At 37.5% G+C, this 17,014-nt stretch overlaps 1 protein-coding gene across 1 annotated transcript in view; it reads left to right on the top strand.

Moving 5' to 3' along the window:
- Window positions 1–17,014, top strand: part of RASA1 (RAS p21 protein activator 1) — a 123,340-nt gene that overhangs the window by 87,401 nt on the left and 18,925 nt on the right. The window contains exons 12-15 of the mRNA XM_023752301.1: window positions 553–709; window positions 12,225–12,312; window positions 14,645–14,722; window positions 16,300–16,457. Of these exons, the coding sequence (XP_023608069.1) occupies window positions 553–709; window positions 12,225–12,312; window positions 14,645–14,722; window positions 16,300–16,457 (481 nt within the window). The remainder of the gene's footprint in view (window positions 1–552; window positions 710–12,224; window positions 12,313–14,644; window positions 14,723–16,299; window positions 16,458–17,014) is intronic.

Genomic DNA, 17,014 nt, shown 5'->3' with positions numbered 1-17,014 from the left:
ATGTATTTCCAATTATGTCTTTAAGTTCTGAGGTCAGTTCCAGTGCTAGGCATTTGATTCTTTGCCTCGTTCTTACCTCATAACACCACCCCCACCCCATTTTTTTAAAGAGAAACTTGGCGTATTCATGGTATTATTTTATTTTATAGATTGGCCTCAATCTGACATTGAGAAATGTTAGGGGGTTGGAAGGGCACATGGTTACTGGAAGAGTTTTATTTTTAATTGTTGTTGTGTGTGTTTTTATGACTGAAAAAAATTACTCCTAAATAAAAAATTTTGAAGAGTTTATCATAATGAAATTTCCAAAAATATAGTTTAGATGCCCTTGTCATTTACTCTGATTCATTAAAAAAGAAGCAATATAACAATATTCAGTTTTCTACAGATAAATTATAAACATTTTCTCATTTTCTAAGGATTAGTATGTTATTTAAGCTTTGGAATATAAATTAAAATATTTTCTTTTCAGTAATGATAATTTTTATGATTTTAATATATATGACTTCATCATTTATCATTTGGCTAAGGGAGCTTTTATTTTTCTAACAGGCAAAGGAAAACGGTGGAAAAATTTATATTTTATTTTAGAGGGCAGTGATGCCCAACTTATTTATTTTGAGAGTGAAAAACGAGCTACAAAACCAAAAGGATTAATAGATCTCAGTGTATGTTCTGTCTATGTTGTTCATGACAGTCTCTTTGACAGGTAAGAAATTGGTTTCCTGTTTCTTTTGTAACTGTTTTATTAATAAAAATAGTGGGTGTGTTCAGATTATTTCAAATAATAGAAAACCAATTTTGAGAGCCTTAAAATCATCCGAAAATGTCAGATTTACTTTCTAGGGTAATTTTTGTCTTCCTTCCTTACTTTAGACTAATCTGTGCATAAAATTCTACTCCACTGTATTAGGTAGAACTTTGGAACGACATTTCCTATAGTAAGACTTGACCTGTGTATAGCATGTTTCTTCTCGGTCCCTATCACCAATCTTTTGAGTGACTTACTCTGAGTCTTGTTATTTTCCCCCTATTTTATCACATTCTCTGTTAACTTAGTGCATCTGATAGTAGTAGGTGTATATTCATTTGTACTATAACTTGATAGGCGTGTTTCTAAGTAATTTGACATTGAGAAACAATCCTATCTAATAATAGACAAACAGGGTAATTGACCATACCTTCGCTACGCTTTCCATTGGCTAATCAGCGAGATATGCAAATTAACCGCCATCTGGCGGTTAATTTGCATATGTAGGCGGGAAGCGGCAGAGCGAAGACTGAAGGCGGCTCCGGCCGGAGCAGCAAAGGCTTGAAGGTGGCTCTGACTGGAGTGAAGGCCTGGGTCCCTGGTGCCAAAGGAAAACCTGTGCAGGCAGCCAGGGGAAGAGAAGGCCTATTGCACGAATCTTTTCGTGCAACAGGCCTCTAGTCTACACTAATAATAGACAAATATGTAAATTGACCACCCTCCGCAATGCCCACAGCCAATCAAATTATGCAAATTAACCTGACAAAGATGGTGGGCTTGTGGGCAGTGCGCAATGCACGCAGGTGCCGAGTGGCTGGGGTTGGGGTGGGAGAGCAGGCGGCTTGGGGGGCTTGGCAGAGTGGGAGAGCGGACGGAGAGCGGGCGGTTTAGCGGCTTGGGAGAGCGGACTGAGAGCGGGTGGCTTGGGGGGGGGTGGAAGCCCAGAGTGTGGGGAGCACCAGGAATTCTGGGAATCGTAGTTCTGGTGGCAGCCCCTGGATCTCCTAGACACTCGAGCAAAGTGAGCCTGGAGCAAGTTACTGTTGCAGGTGGGGGATGGAGAGAAAGCAAAGGTGAGAGACATAAGTAAAGTCAGAGTGTCAAGGAAAAGTTCAAAGGAAGATATCTTGCAACTTCTAGGAAATCTCCACCATTGGAGCAAAGAAAAAAAAATGCCTCTATTATTCTCTGAGCACCAAACAAACTGGGTTGGGGTCTCAGACAATTCGCTCATATGATTGCAAAAACAGAAACTCCTGGATTGGAGAGGGCTCCCCTGAGGGCTCCCAGATTGGAGAGGATGCAGGTTGGGCTAAGGAACCCCCTCCCCACCCCCACCGCCTGAACAAATTTCATGCACCGGGCCCCTAGTTGTAATATAAAAATAATTGTTTTGGTAGGAGAATATCTCAGATTTGATAATAAAACATTTTTCTTACCCTAATTTTAAAGTTTAGAAAAATATATAAAATGTATACACTACAGCTAAATCCTGAACATAACAAGGCAAATCCAGCTGTTGATTACATCTAGTTTTTTTGCTCAAGTACAAGAGCCTTTCTTTACCTTCCATCATCTGTTATTATCAGTAATCTATTTTAGAATCTTTTTAGATATATTTACCATTTTTATTACTTACTGTTATGATTAATAAAACACAAAGCAATTAATACAAAATGTTTCTAGTTTTATACTAACTAAATTGGTAAAACTACATGAGAAATACCTATAGAGTGACAATTCGTCATTTCTTTTTTCCATATTGTTTTGGAGATCACAGTAGTGTTATTTATGAGTTTAAGAGATAGTCAGTTTTCTTTTTGTTTTGTTTTTTGTTTTTGTATTTTTTAAATTTTTTTTTGATAGTTGTTTTAAATGGTTAAAATAGCTTTGTGAAATGCTGAACTGAATAGTTTCCCTACAGCAGGGCTTTTTGGAGTCTCAGCTAGTGTTTATAATGTGAATCATTAAAAGTGGAGTAGAATATTAAGTATTTCACTAATTTATTTGACTTTGATACCCTCCCCCCTTTTTTCTAAACACTTCATAATATCCCATAAAAATAGCTCTTCCAAAAAGTAAACAAAACAAAAAAAAAAACACAAGGAAAACAGTTTTGGTAAGACATCTGGCTCCCTTTCAGCTTTCTGCTTTGCCTTCCTTTGTGTGTGCTGGATTCTTTCTCACAGAGCAGCTTCCTTCATGGTACCAAGGTGACAAATAATATCAGAGAAAGGAGTGAGCATTCCCTCCAGATCTATTGAAAATCCAGAGAATAGGATTGAGCCACTTCTGACAGTTTCTAGTCTTGGGTTACCTGAGGTAGCAAAAGAATGGGAGACCATTGAGTGCCCAGCCCTACTACTGGAGGTCATCCCACCCAAACAGTGAAGATGTTTTGTTCTATGGGATATGAAATGGATGTCAGGGAAATAGTCACACTATAGCTTATTTGTGTTATCATTAGTTGCAGGAGGGAAGAGAATTTGGAGACTTAGCTTATTGAGATGAGTAATATGAAATAGGTGGTTTAAGCTATTGAAGGATAAGTATGAATCCATTTAAGTAAGGCAGAGCTTCAGTATGTCATGAATAAGTTATAGCTGTTCTTAAAATATTAGTGGTTGTAAAAATTATAACACTTGAAGTTATATGGTTCTATAAACTTGAAATTCATTGTTTTATTGTGGCAAAAGAATTGGTACATAACACTGTAGGCAGAAAGTTCTCTATAGAGGCCATACCTCAGTACTTCTCTCTGACTTGCTTATTGTATCACCCAGATGCTCTGAATATTATTTTATTCACTGTTTTTTGTTGATCATCAATGAAGTTAACTTTTTATGTTCATGTGTAAAATTTAGTTTCATTTTGTTTTTTATACATTTTTTCTGTTAACACAGAAGTTAAAATTGCATTACTGTAAAATATGAGGGCTTTCTTGAAAAACATAACTAATTTATATATTTTTTCATTATGTTATGTTATGATTGACTTTAATGTACAAATATTTATTTTCCCACCATACCATAAAGGCAATTTTGTGCTTAAAACTGGCAAATCGTTAAATTCACAAGATAGAAATAATAGTCTTAATTTTAAAAATCCAACCCATTAATTAGGCCACTTAATAAGAAACGTATAGAATTTAGATAGTTAAAGTCCAATAAATATTGTCTTCCTCAGCTTAAATATTGCATAAAAGTTACTGAATAAATCATCGGTGCCAAGTACATTGTGCTGGCACCATACTGCTAAAGAACTGTGAGCTTCAAAAACACCAGTCTCTCTCTCCTCCCTTCCCCTAATCCTCTCCTCTCATATATCTGTTCCTGCAGTATCCGCTTAACACTTGTTAAGAGATCATGCAATTACAGCTAAAGCGAAAGCTAAAGCCAAATATGCTTCATAGAGCTGGAGAACTGCTTGTTTTATCAGTCTGCATGAAAACTGCCACCTCTGTGTTTCTGACCAAAAAGCAAAAGAACTAGGAGAGATACCACTTGCAAATGCTAATAGATTGTGTTCTGATTAGGATTGTCAGTAAATGAATTAATGAGTCGAAAGGTACAGAGAATACATTTTCACTGCAGACTTGGAAGTAAATTATTGGTCATTCAAAGAAACTAGGAAGATATTATGGAAATAGTATTTTAAGTTTCTAATTGATGATGAGGCTTCATGATAGGAATATTTAAAGGATTTACATCAAAAATTATTCTGGAAAATAAGCAAAACAGAGATGCTCTGATATGTAATAGTTTGTATACCTGAATTCCATATGAAATAATATTTTTACATAGAACCTAATAAAATCCATGCGCTTTAGCTGCATGTTTTTAGTTTTATGGGAAGAAATGGGATCAGTATACCACTGTCCTGTTTGATACCAAAGTATATAAGCTATCTAAAGCAGCGGTCGCCAACCTTTCAGACCTCACGGACTACTGGTTGGCGACCGCTGATCTAAAGTTTATGATCTAGAAAAAGAAAACTTTGATGAGTGATTCTCACTTTGCAGATTTATTGAAGAATGGGTAAACTTCCTCAAGTTGGAAGTACAGCACAAAAAGATACTAACATGTTCTGAAAGTTTTTGGATTCAAAGCAGAAATTCAACTTTGGAAAAGTGAGGTTAAAAATGCTTAACTAGTAATACTTAAAATTTGAATAATATGAATCTTAAAGAATTATTAAGATCAATAAAGCAACTGCTATATAGTTTGAGGAAAAGCTTTACCATTATTTTGATGAACTTTATATTAACATGCAACTGGATTGAAAACCCGTTTGTAGTATCAAAAGAAAGGTCAACGTTAGATTTGCCAATTACAGAAAAGACCTTCTGGAGTTGAAAGATCAGATCTTTTAAATGCAATTTTAAAAGACAGAATTATTCCTATTCTGGTTAATGATATTAAGAAAGGTGTTTCTGTCAGGTAGTGTAAAGCAGTAAATACACATTTACCATTTGCTACCAGATCATCACTTGCTTATTGTGCAGTTTTTTGTTGAAAGTGACTCAAGAATTTGAAGACATTTGTAAAAGTCTGGGTCAAGAATTTTATTTAATGACTAGAGGCCCAATACATGAATTCATGCATGGGTGGGGTCCCTTGGCCTGGCCGGCAATCGGGGCCAATTGGGGCCATCTCACCCAGTCCTGATGGGGGTCAGCCGGCCGGGAGGAGGGACTGCGGGAGGTTGGCTGACTGTGGGAGGTTAGCTGTGGGAGTGCACTCCTGCATTGAGCAGCTGCCCCCTGGTGGTCAGGGTGTGTCATAGCTATCTGCTGGTTGTCCAGTTGTAACAGTTGCTTAGGCTTTTATATATATAGACTAGTGGCCCGGTGCATGAAATTCATGCACGGGGGTGGGGGGTGGGGTGTCCCTCAGCCCGGCCTGCACCCTCTCCAATCTGGGACCCCTCAGGGGATGTCCAACGGTCGGTGTAAACCGGCAGTTGGACATTCCTCTCGTAATCTGGGACCTGTGGCTCCTAACCGCTCACCTGCCTGCCTGCCCAATCGCCCCTAACCACTCTGTCTGCCGGCCTTCTTGCCTCAACTGCCTCAATTTCCCCCCCCCCCCCCCCACAGGATAAGTTTGAGCAAAACCACCAGGAGCTTTAAGGGTGGGTCTGATCGCCCCCAACTGCCCTCCCCGGCTGGCCTCATGGCCCCCAACTGCCCGCTTTGGCTGGTCTCCTGGTCTAATTAGCATATTACCCTTTTATTAGTATAGACTAGGGGCTCGGTGCACGAAATTCGTGCACTGGGGGGGGGGGGTCCCTCAGCCCAGCCTGCCCCCTCTCACATACTGGGAACCCTCAGGGGATGTCCTACTGACGGTTTAGGCCTGCTCCCTACTCCCCTTGGGGAGTGGGCCTAAGCCGCAGTCTGGCCTCCCTTTGTGGGAGGCGACCGGGCTGATCAGGGGAAGGCACCAGCCCCATCACCCCGCTGCTGTAGCCACTGCCAGTCACCGCAGCCACAAAGGTGTTTTCATCAACACGGACTCCAGTCCCTTCACCATGAAAAAATGACAACTTTCTTTAGGCATTTTCAAGATGTGTCTTCCATAGGATATGACATTTCTTTATTTTTTTTTTTTTTATCGTCACCTGAGGATATGTTTCCATTGATTTTTAGAGAATGTGGAAGAGAAAGGGAAAGACAGAGAGAAACATCAAAGTGAGAGAACACTTTGATTGGTTGCCTCCTGCATGAGCGCTGACCTGGGCCCCAGCCAGGGAAGAGCTTGCAACATAGGTACACGCCCTTGGTCAGAATTGAACCCAGACCCTGTGGTAGGCACGCCGAGGCATTATCTACTGAGCCAAACTGGCTAGGGCAGGATATGATATTTCTTAGCCCCTCCAGCAGCAGACCTTCGTATTTTTCTCCAGGAGTGAGGTGGAAAAACCCTATATCACCTTCTTGGATTCTTATTACCCAAGTTACTAAGAATATTACCAGTGGCATACAGGGAGCTTAGCCAATGAGCGGTCAGAAAAGGTGTTTCTTCTGTAGTTCACACCGATCCCCAGCTTGGCCCCTGCCCAGGCCTCAGGCCTCTGGCTAGGGCGTTAGGCCTGGGCAGGGGACCTGCAGCCTGCTCTGATAGGCTCCGCCCATGCCCAGGCCAGAGGAGCATTAGGCCTGGGCAGGGGACCCCCAGCCCACTCCGATCGCAGGCTCTGCCCCTGCCCAGCCCTTAGGCCTCAGGCCTCTGGCCGGGATGTTAGGCCTGGGCAGGGGACCCCCAGCCCTGTGCGATTGCCGGCTCCACCCCTGCTCAGGCCTCAGGCTTCTGGCTGGGGCGATTGCTGGCTTCGCCTCCCCCACCTGCAGTATGCAAATTTAACGGCCATCTTTGTTGGATTAATTTGCATACTCTTCTGATGGGCTGGTGGGCGTAGCGAAGGTATGGTCAATTAGCATCTTTGTCTTTTATTAGTGTAGATGTAGATACCAAGTCTAAACTTACTATGGAAAAGTTATATCCATGGGAAGTAACACAAGTTTCTTTAATATTAATCTTTAATTTCTTAATTGGTTAAGGTATTACAAGTGTGTCCTTATCCCCCCCATTAACCCCCAACCTCCCCCTCCCCCCACTCACGCTCTCATCCCCCTGTTGTCCATGTCCATTGGTTTGGCTTATATGCACACATACAAGTCCTTTGGTTGATCTTTTCCCCTTACCCCCACCCTCCCCTACTTTCCCTCTGGGGATTGATAGTCTGATTGCTGTTTCTCTGTCTTTGGATCTGTCCCTGTTCATCAGTCTATGTTGTTTTCTATATTCCGCAAATGAGTGAGATCATGTGGTATTTATCTTTCTCTGACTGGCTTATTTCACTTAGCGTAATGCTCTCCAGTTCAATCCATGCTGTTGCAAATGGCAAGAATTCCTTCTTTTTTACTGCAGCATAGTATTCCATTGTGTAGATATATCCATGGGAAGTAACACAAGTTTCTTATTTTAAAAAGTGGTGTGTTTTTTTCCCCGAGGTATGCCAGTTTACCATCTCAACTGTATTTGTGTGTGCCTTACTGTAAAATAGTTGGGAAACTCCAAGAAATACTGAATTGAATGCCAAGGAAAACAGCATCTGTAACATATATTTCAAGAAAGTGAAAAGATACCTCTACCAGATAATAGGACTAGTGAAAAATAGGTTAATACCAAATTATGTATCAGAAAATGGACATATAGCACAAAGGAGGAATTGTGGATAAATGCTGTTATCTTTTTCTTCGTTGTGTTATCAAATATATGGCAGGCATTGAACATTTCTTGCTTTTTGCAAGCATAGAATCCAGTACACTGATGGACTTTCAGCATTAAGGTGCAGTCTAATGTGAAGTTAAAGGCTGCCCTCTGTAATAGATGTGTTGGTATGCATGTTCAGGAATGTTCTGAAGGAATTGCTCATTTGGCTGTTTTCCTGCCCACTCTAATTGCACAGCTGCACAAATTTTTCAGATTATTTTCAATATTAAGAGGTCTTTTAGCCTCTATTTCTTTATATGAAGCTTCTGACTCTTAATATTGCTTTACTTTATTAAAAATTTTTTTGTTTTTAAATGTCTCCTGATGATATTTTTCCATTGCTTTTTAGAGAGTGAAAAGGAGGGGAGAGACACAGAGAAACATCCATGTGAGAGAGACACATCAACTGGCTGCCTCCCACATGCACCCCCACCAGGGCTGGGAATCAAAAGGCACCTGCCCTTGACTGGGATCAAATCTAGTATCCTTCAGTCCATAGGCCAACACTGAATCACTGAGCCAAACTGGCCAGGGCTATTTTTTAAATTTTTATTTACTTTGGTGGTATTGGTAACTAAAATTATATAGGTTTTAGGTGTACAATTCTATAGCATATCATCTGTATATAGTTTTATGTGTTCACCACCCAAATTCAAGTCTTCTTCTGTCACCATTTATCCCTCTTTACCCTTTTACACTGTTTTACTTTAAATAACCATTTCAGGGCACAAGTTAAAGACATTTCAAAGATACAGAGCTATTGTATTGAAATATATGTGGGAACTTTTACATCTTTATCTTTACACTGTTGCAGTATTTATTTTCATTAAGGTTTTTTTGCTGGATATTAAATTTGAGGTTGGCAATTATGTTCTTTCAGCATTTTAAAGATTGTTTTCTGCCCTGCAACATTTTTATTTCTCTTTTAGAGATAATGCATCTCTCTCTCTTTTTCCTCTCTCTCTTCAAGGTACTGTCTTTTTCCTTTCTCTGGATGCTTTGACATTCATTCCTTATCTTAGATTTTCAGCAGTTAAACCAAAATGTGCCTACAGTAATTTTCCTTTAAAATTTATCCTAATGTTTGTAGAACTTATTCATTAACCTCAGACCTGTTGTCTATTGCCAGTTTTAGAAATTTCTTGGTCAGTAGCTCTCTAAATAGTCTTCCACATTATCTTTCATCTTCTGAGAGTTGTACTGCACATTATATCTTTTTACTATGTCCATTTGTCTGTTACATAGTTTTCTATGCTTTTCATCATTTTTTCTTCTCTATGACTTAGGCTGGATTTTTTTCTGATTTGTCTTTCAGTTCACTAATTCATTCTTTTAAAATTTAATGCATTTATTGAAGTCTTAATTTTATTGATTTTAGAGTGAGAGGAAGGGAGGAAGGAAGGAGGGAGAGAGATCAATTGGTTGTTCCACTTACTTATGCATTCATTGATTGCTTCCTATATGTTCCCTGACCCGAGAGAGAACTCACGACCTTAGCATATCTGGATGACACTCTAACCAACGGGGCTACCCAGCCAGGATCTCCATTTAATTCTTCTTTTATAGAGCTAGTTAGCTGGAAAAATTCTCTTGTTATCTATCTTCTTGAACATTGTAATTACAGTATTTGAAAGTTCATATCTAACCTCAATATCTAATTATGTATAGGTCTTTCTCCTTTGTCCTGTTTTTCTTTTGGCTTTTCAGTCATTTGATCTTGATTCCTGAAATGTCTACTTAACTTTGACCAAATGGTGGACATTGTGTATGAAAAACTGCGGAAGCTATGGATAATGTTACTGCTTCCAGAAAAAAATTATTGTTCTGCCAGAAATTTAGAGTAGGGGGTAGTTCATCTTGATTCTCTCAGGGACCAAGGGGAAATACTGGTGAAGGCTCTCTATTTCTGGTTTGCCCTTATTCTGAAGGCCTAGCTCTGCTGGGGACTCAAATGAAAGCTTTCTCTTCCAAAGTCCTGAGCTCATTTGACTGTTCAGCACTGTGAAACTGCTCGTTTGCTTTTGAGCATCTTTGCTGCATTCTACTTGGCATCTCAGCTTCTCTGCTTCTCGCCTTACACAGTGTAGGAATCAGCACACACCATGTAAGGAAAAGCTGTGGAGAATGTCAGGCTCACCTCATCTGATCTTGGCCCCTCAGTCTTAGCTGCTTTAATTGTTTTTCAGTGACTTCAAACTGCTGTTTTTTTATTTATTTATATTTTATCCAGCTAGGAGGTTTAGTCTGATACAAGCCACTTTCAGAATCAGAATGTTTTAGTTACATTTTCCATTATTTTATGATATTCTCAGAGCATGAAAAGATGGTTCTTTTTATCTTTAATAAATCTTAAGCTTGTAGTCTGCTATGACCTAGTAACACCAAAACATAAGATATAATCTTTGGTTAAAGCAAGAAATAGAAATAACATTTATTGAGTTTCAAAAACATGAAGGCCCTTATTAAACATTTTGTAAACATTTTCAAGTTTAGTTAGAGGACATTTTCAGAAAAGATATAAACTATTTGATAATGTATTTACATGTTAAGTGAATTATAGTACAGTGCATATTACAGGCGGGCACAAACCAGTATTTACTGTACTCCATTGTTAGGTCATTTAATCCTCAGAACAAGCATATCCATGAGTAGATGATGTTTCCATTTACAAGGTGAGGAAAACTGTCAGTTGTAAAAAACTGAAAGTACATCCCATATAATAAAAGAGAAGCGTGTAAATTGACCGTCCCTTTGCTATGCTCACCAGCCAATCAGGAGTAAATATGCAAATTAACCCGACAAAGATGGCATATTAATTTGCATACACAGGCGCCGGGCGGAGAGCAGAAGCAGGAGAGCCGGCAGCATGGGGGGGATGTGGCTCCCTTGGTCGCTCTCCCAAGCTGCCGGGCAGAGAGCAGAGCAGGAGAAGCCGGAGGCTTGGGGGGACGTGGCAGAGTGGAAGGCCGGGGAACGGAGACAGCAGAAAGGGAAAACCTAGAGCATGGGGAGCACCAGGAACTCTGGGAATAGTAGTTCTGGTGGCAGCCCCAGAACTGGAAGTCGAAGCCCAGAGTGCGAGGAGCAGCAGGAATGCTGGGAATCGTAGTTCTGGTGGCAGATGGATCTCCTAGACCCTTGGTCGGCAAACTGCGGCTCGCAAGCCACATGTGGCTTTTTGGCCCCATGAAGTGTGGCTCTTCCACAAAATACCACATGCGGGCGCACATACAGTGCGATTGAAACTTTGTGGCCCATGCGCAGAAGTCGGTTTTCAGCCTGGGCGAGTCTATTTTGAAGAAGTACTGTTTATATTTGGCTCTGTTGACTAATGAGTTTGCCGACCACTGTCCTAGACACTAGAGAAAAGTGAGCCTGGAGCAAGTTACTGTTGTGGTGGGGGATGGAGGGAAAGCAAAGGTGAGAGACATAAGTAAAATCAGAGTGTCTAGGAAAAATTAAAGGGAAGATATCCTAAAACTTCCAGGAAATCTCCACCAATGAAGCAAAGAAAAAAAAATGCCTCTATTATTCTGTGAGCAACAAACCAAACTGGGTTGGGGGTCTTAGACAATTCGCTCATATGATTGCAAAGACAGACAGAAACTCCCAGATTGGAGAGGGTGCAGGTCAGGCTGAGGTATCCTACCCCCAGTGCACGAATCTTCGTGCACCGGGACACTAGTAAAATTATAAACAAGAAAATGAAAATCAACCCATCTACTGAGAGATAACCATTAAGAACATATTGGTCTACAAATATGTTTATAGTCTTTTTCCAGTGCAGATAAATGTATATTTTATATCATCCTGAATCAATACATTTAGTAACATTTTATTTGCTTTTAAAAAGTGTTTAGAATAGCTATGTGAAATTCTAACATTTCTGCTTCAATTCCTTTGTAAGTTTTCTATTTCTAATGTCCTTTAAAATTAATTTATACAGTAGCTTTAAAGTTTTTAAACTTTGACAGATTAATAAAATTTTAAAAATTTTTGTCTAAAAAGTTTTCTAAAATATATGCAACTGACATTTTCTTTTTAGTAATGACCTGGTACAATGGAGAATTTCTCTAAATTAAGAGTTATGTTAATTTTATATAAATTATTTAATATATTGTGATTTTTTTTAAGTAGCTCAAGTTAATAGTACTTTTTGTTAAGCTGCCTAATAACTTTTTTGTTTGTATTTAAAGGCCAAACTGTTTTCAGATAGTAGTTCAGCACTTTAGTGAAGAACATTACATCTTTTACTTTGCAGGCGAAACTCCAGAACAAGCAGAGGTAAGTTAATTGTTTCTTCAGTGTAAACATTTAGCCCATGTTTTCTTGAATTTATTTTTCAATTAAGGTTGACATTAATTCATATATATGTGTATATATATATATGTATATATATACAGAGAGAGAGAGAGAGAGAGAGATTAGAAATTTATATACTTCACAAGCCTTTGTTTTGTGATAAAAAGGATGTTTGAAATGTAACCATCTTTTTATTTTAAGGAATGAGAACTTTCAGGTATAAAACTTTTTTTTTTTTAAAGAAATGCAGAAAAACACAGTGAAGGGTTATTATGAATGAAAACTCCATTTTAAATTGGTCTTTAAATATTCTGTGATGTTGAGTCCAACTGAGAATGCTCATTTAAAATCCTCTCTGCAGAAAGGTTATAGATATTCTCAGTACAATCAGAAGGTAAGCCAGTTAGTTTTGCTCACAAGTGTTGTTATTTTTCACTGGTTGAATTCCATATCCAAAAACAGAAGTTCGGTCATCAGAAAGAAAACTATTTTAGGAATTTTCTATAAGTCTTAACTATAATGTCTGCTTTCTGGACTAGCCAATGATCTATGTGCAATGCCTTTCTAAAAACCATTAGTATATAACTAATATTATGAAGAAATAATGTTTTTTAAAAATTTCCTTTTAAGATATTTTGAGTTTTTTGAATCATATTTCCTGTTTTTTAGTGGTATTTTGTGAAAATATGGCTATATTTCTGCTTATATTCTATGGAAGGAACTTGAAGGTGGTTAAGAGGTCAAAGAAAGCAACTACTTTGTAAGCAACTTTGTTGGAAATAGAAGATAATTTGCCAGCACTGGATTTGAGGCAGATGCTGTGGATGCTTTCATAATTTATGAAAATATCCATTAATAAATTATGATGAAAATATCTTAGACTCTAGAATAACTTGATAAATGAACCATTGTTTTATGATTCATAATCAAGTCATATTTCAAATCTTTGCAGGATATCTCAAATATTCAGCATATAACACAAAAACATTTTATATGTATATATCCCTAATTTTTTATTAAATGTAGATGAAAAAGTGGGGCTCAAAACATTTGGTAACCTTTTTTTAAATATTAGAAATTGAATTGGGAAAGAAATTTAAACTTTACTATCCCATCTTCTAGTTATTTTACCATGTCCTCTTTCTAAATAAAGATGTGTTACATACCTTGATATTTCAGTATGTTTTGCATGTCTCACCGAGCTGTATGAATAGAACATTTTATTATTGCATTTCTGTATACTTTTTCTATATTCTATATTTCCAAATACTAGTGTCCAAAATACCACTGGTATTTCCAATTTTCATTACTTTGGTGGCTCTCTTCTGGTTACTTTCTGCTATTTCTTTTTAAAAAATTGATTTCAGAGAGGAAGGGAGAGGGAGAGATAGATAGAAACATCAATGATGAGAGAAAATCATTGATTGGCTGCCTTCTGCATGCCCCACACTAAGGATCAATCCTGCAACCCGGGCATATGCCCTGACTGGGAATCATACTGTGACCTCCTGGTTCATAGGTCAACTCTCAACTACTGAGCCATGCTGGCTTGGCCTCTCATCTATTCCTAAAAGCTGTAATAATTGATTTGATCTTAATTTGCTCTACTATAAAGATGTTCTCTAAACATTGACAAAGTTCAGGTTCATTGAAATAGCCTACAAATTAAAGAAATAATTGAGTAAAGCAATGGTATATAGAGCTTTCTAGAGACATGTACTTGAAAGTGAAATATTTAGATTTATTTTTGATAAATGTAAAATTTCACTCTCTCCAGAGCACTAGATAGGTTAAATATTTTTAAAGGTAGCTACAATTTAATTTGAATATTCGGGTGAACATTTTAAAATCTAATGTTATATTTCAAACACATATATAACCCAGATACCCTTATACATTTCTACTTATATCATAGTCTGATGTAGAAGATTAAAATGCTTGTCATCAAATTAGTCATCACATTATCCACTGGTTTTGCAGTCAGCCCTCCTTTCATAAAATATGTCAAGTAAATTCTGCTTTAGGTATTTCAAGTGTAACAGCTTACCTATTCAAAAAAATTTTGGCTAATTAATGTACCCTTCTTTGTACACTTAACATTAATTTAGAAAATCTACAGAAACACAAGTTTTTCAGAATTAAACTTTTTTTAATCATTGTTTTACTTTATTGGGGTACAAACATATTGCAGTACTGTGAGTTTAAAAAATGGCAATCTTAAGAAGGAAAGAATATTGAATTTACAAATTGATGATTGAAAATTAAATAAACTATACTACAGTATATTTCTTTGAACTGTTGTTATTTCTTGTAGGATTGGATGAAAGGTCTGCAGGCATTTTGCAATTTACGGAAAAGTAGTCCAGGGACATCTAATAAACGCTTGCGTCAGGTGAAACTTAATTTTCTTTGATTTGTGACTGTCACATTTTGTTTTATCACTTTGTTCTTTATTTTTATTACATTATGAACTGTTTGGGGCAGTATTTCAGATACTTTATAGAGTTCTTAAGAGAAATTAATTTTGTCAGGCAATTTAAAACTCCCACTTGCTTCAGTAGCAGGAGAAATAGTTATTTCTTTACGAAAGAGAATGTTCTTTATATACCTGCAGGGCATATAATGGCATCTTTTAAATACATTATCAAGGGTGTTTTTTTCCCCTCCACTCAAAATAAAAATACCAAACCAACAGTAACAGAAACTATTCTGTTGGGCACTTTTATTTTCTTTTTTCCTTAAAAATGCCTGTTTCAAAAATGTGGAACTAAAAGTACTTACTGAAAAAAATCATCTTCCTTGAATTACTAATCCCAATAATTTTTTGGGTTTTTCATTTTATAGAATTTATTTTTGAAATGTTATTTCATAACTCTTAGGTAGTATCCTATACTATCTTACTTGAAACATTAACATGTCCTGTGTGTTCATTCATAGAGAGTTAGGCTAGGCTCTTTCTTTCAAAGTGTATAAAGTCAACTTTATATCCTCCGTTTCTTTTGCTTTTTTCTTTATAGTTATCCCTAGATAATTGGTTAAATATCAAGAAATTTTAACATTCTTGATTTTTGGGGTGATTTTAGTACAGTGTTTATTGACCAAAGTGACTCTTGTTTTATTTGTAGGAATTTTCCAATAAGCTTGATGATTTGAACATATTGTTCTATTGGAAATGGATATTAATATTTAGATTACTAGTTTATATCATCCCCTGTTCCAACAGACTGACTCCCCAAGGAAATTTATACACATAATCACTATGTGCTCTCAAAACATATGTTAACATTTTGTAAGCAATGGAAAAGCGTGTTGAATTTTTACAGATTGTCTTGTGTGAAATTTTAGCCATGAAATTATCATTTATAGGTATAATATAATATGCTATAGCTAATAGCTCTTGAAACCCTCCTTATGTCAGGTACTTACTATGTGCTTTACACATATTATTTTGATTTGAATCTTTACAGCAACTTGCAGTGTAAACTTTGTTGTAATTTTATGTCTGAGGAAGGTGAGGCTCAGAGAAGCAACTTGCCTAATGCAGGTAATAGGTGGCAGGAGGGAAAGGAAGACCTGATACTAGAAGGTATCTGGTCTAAGTTTTGGCATCAAAACTAACAAATATCTATTCTTTTTTGGATCTGTTTCCTTTTCTGTAGAATGAAAAGGTAGAGTGTGTTTTAAAAATACTTTATAGCTGTGGAATTCTTTTAGAAATTAAATCTTTCAGATGAGCATTATGTAACAAATAGGATTTTGATTTGAGTTGTGACAGTTTACTTATGTTAATAAAGAATCCTTTTCCTTTTCTCTGAACCATGGTTTTATATTAAAAGGTATATTTCACTTTCTGCAAGAATATAATTAGAGGAATAACTTGTAAAACAAAATTACACTTATAGTAATTGCTTTAGAAACTTAACGCATAATATTTGAAATCTGGTGTAACAATTTTTGTGCTTTCTTTAGGTCAGCAGCCTTGTTTTACATATTGAAGAAGCCCATAAACTCCCAATAAAACATTTTACTAATCCATATTGCAACATCTACCTGAACAGTGTCCAGGTAGCAAAAACTCATGCAAGGGAAGGCCAAAACCCTGTATGGTCAGAAGAGTTTGTCTTTGAGTAAGTCTTGTTTTATTGATTACATTAAATCATTTTCTTTTATCATACTGCATTTCCTTTCCTTTCCTTTCCTTTCCTTTCCTTTCCTTTCCTTTCTCCTTTCCTTTCTCCTTTCCTTTCTCCTTTCTCCTTTCCTTTCTCCTTTCTCCTTTCTCCTTTCCTTTCTCCTTTCTCCTTTCCTTTCTCCTTTCTCCTTTCTCCTTTCCTTTCTCCTTTCTCCTTTCCTTTCTCCTTTCTCCTTTCCTTTCTCCTTTCTCCTTTCTCCTTTCCTTTCTCCTTTCTCCTTTCCTTTCTCCTTTCCTTTTTCCTTTCTCCTTTCCTTTTCTCCTTCCCTCCTTCCTTCCTTCCTTCCTTCCCTCCCTCCCTCCCTCCCTCCCTCCCTCCCTCCCTCCCTCCCTCCCTCCCTCCCTCCTTCCTTCCTTCCTTCCTTCCTTCCTTCCTTCCCTCCTTTCCTTCTTTCCTTTCCTTCTTTCCTTCCTTTTCTTTCCTTCTTTCTTCCTTTCCTTCCCTCCCTCCCTCCCTCCCTCCCTCCCTCCCTCCCTTCCTTTCTTCCTTCC

This window comes from Myotis lucifugus, unplaced genomic scaffold (assembly GCF_000147115.1).
Source record: "Myotis lucifugus unplaced genomic scaffold, Myoluc2.0 scaffold_0, whole genome shotgun sequence".
NCBI lineage: Eukaryota > Metazoa > Chordata > Mammalia > Chiroptera > Vespertilionidae > Myotis > Myotis lucifugus.
The sequence above is the reverse complement of the archived record's forward strand: the minus strand, read 5'-3'. Positions and strand labels throughout refer to the sequence as shown.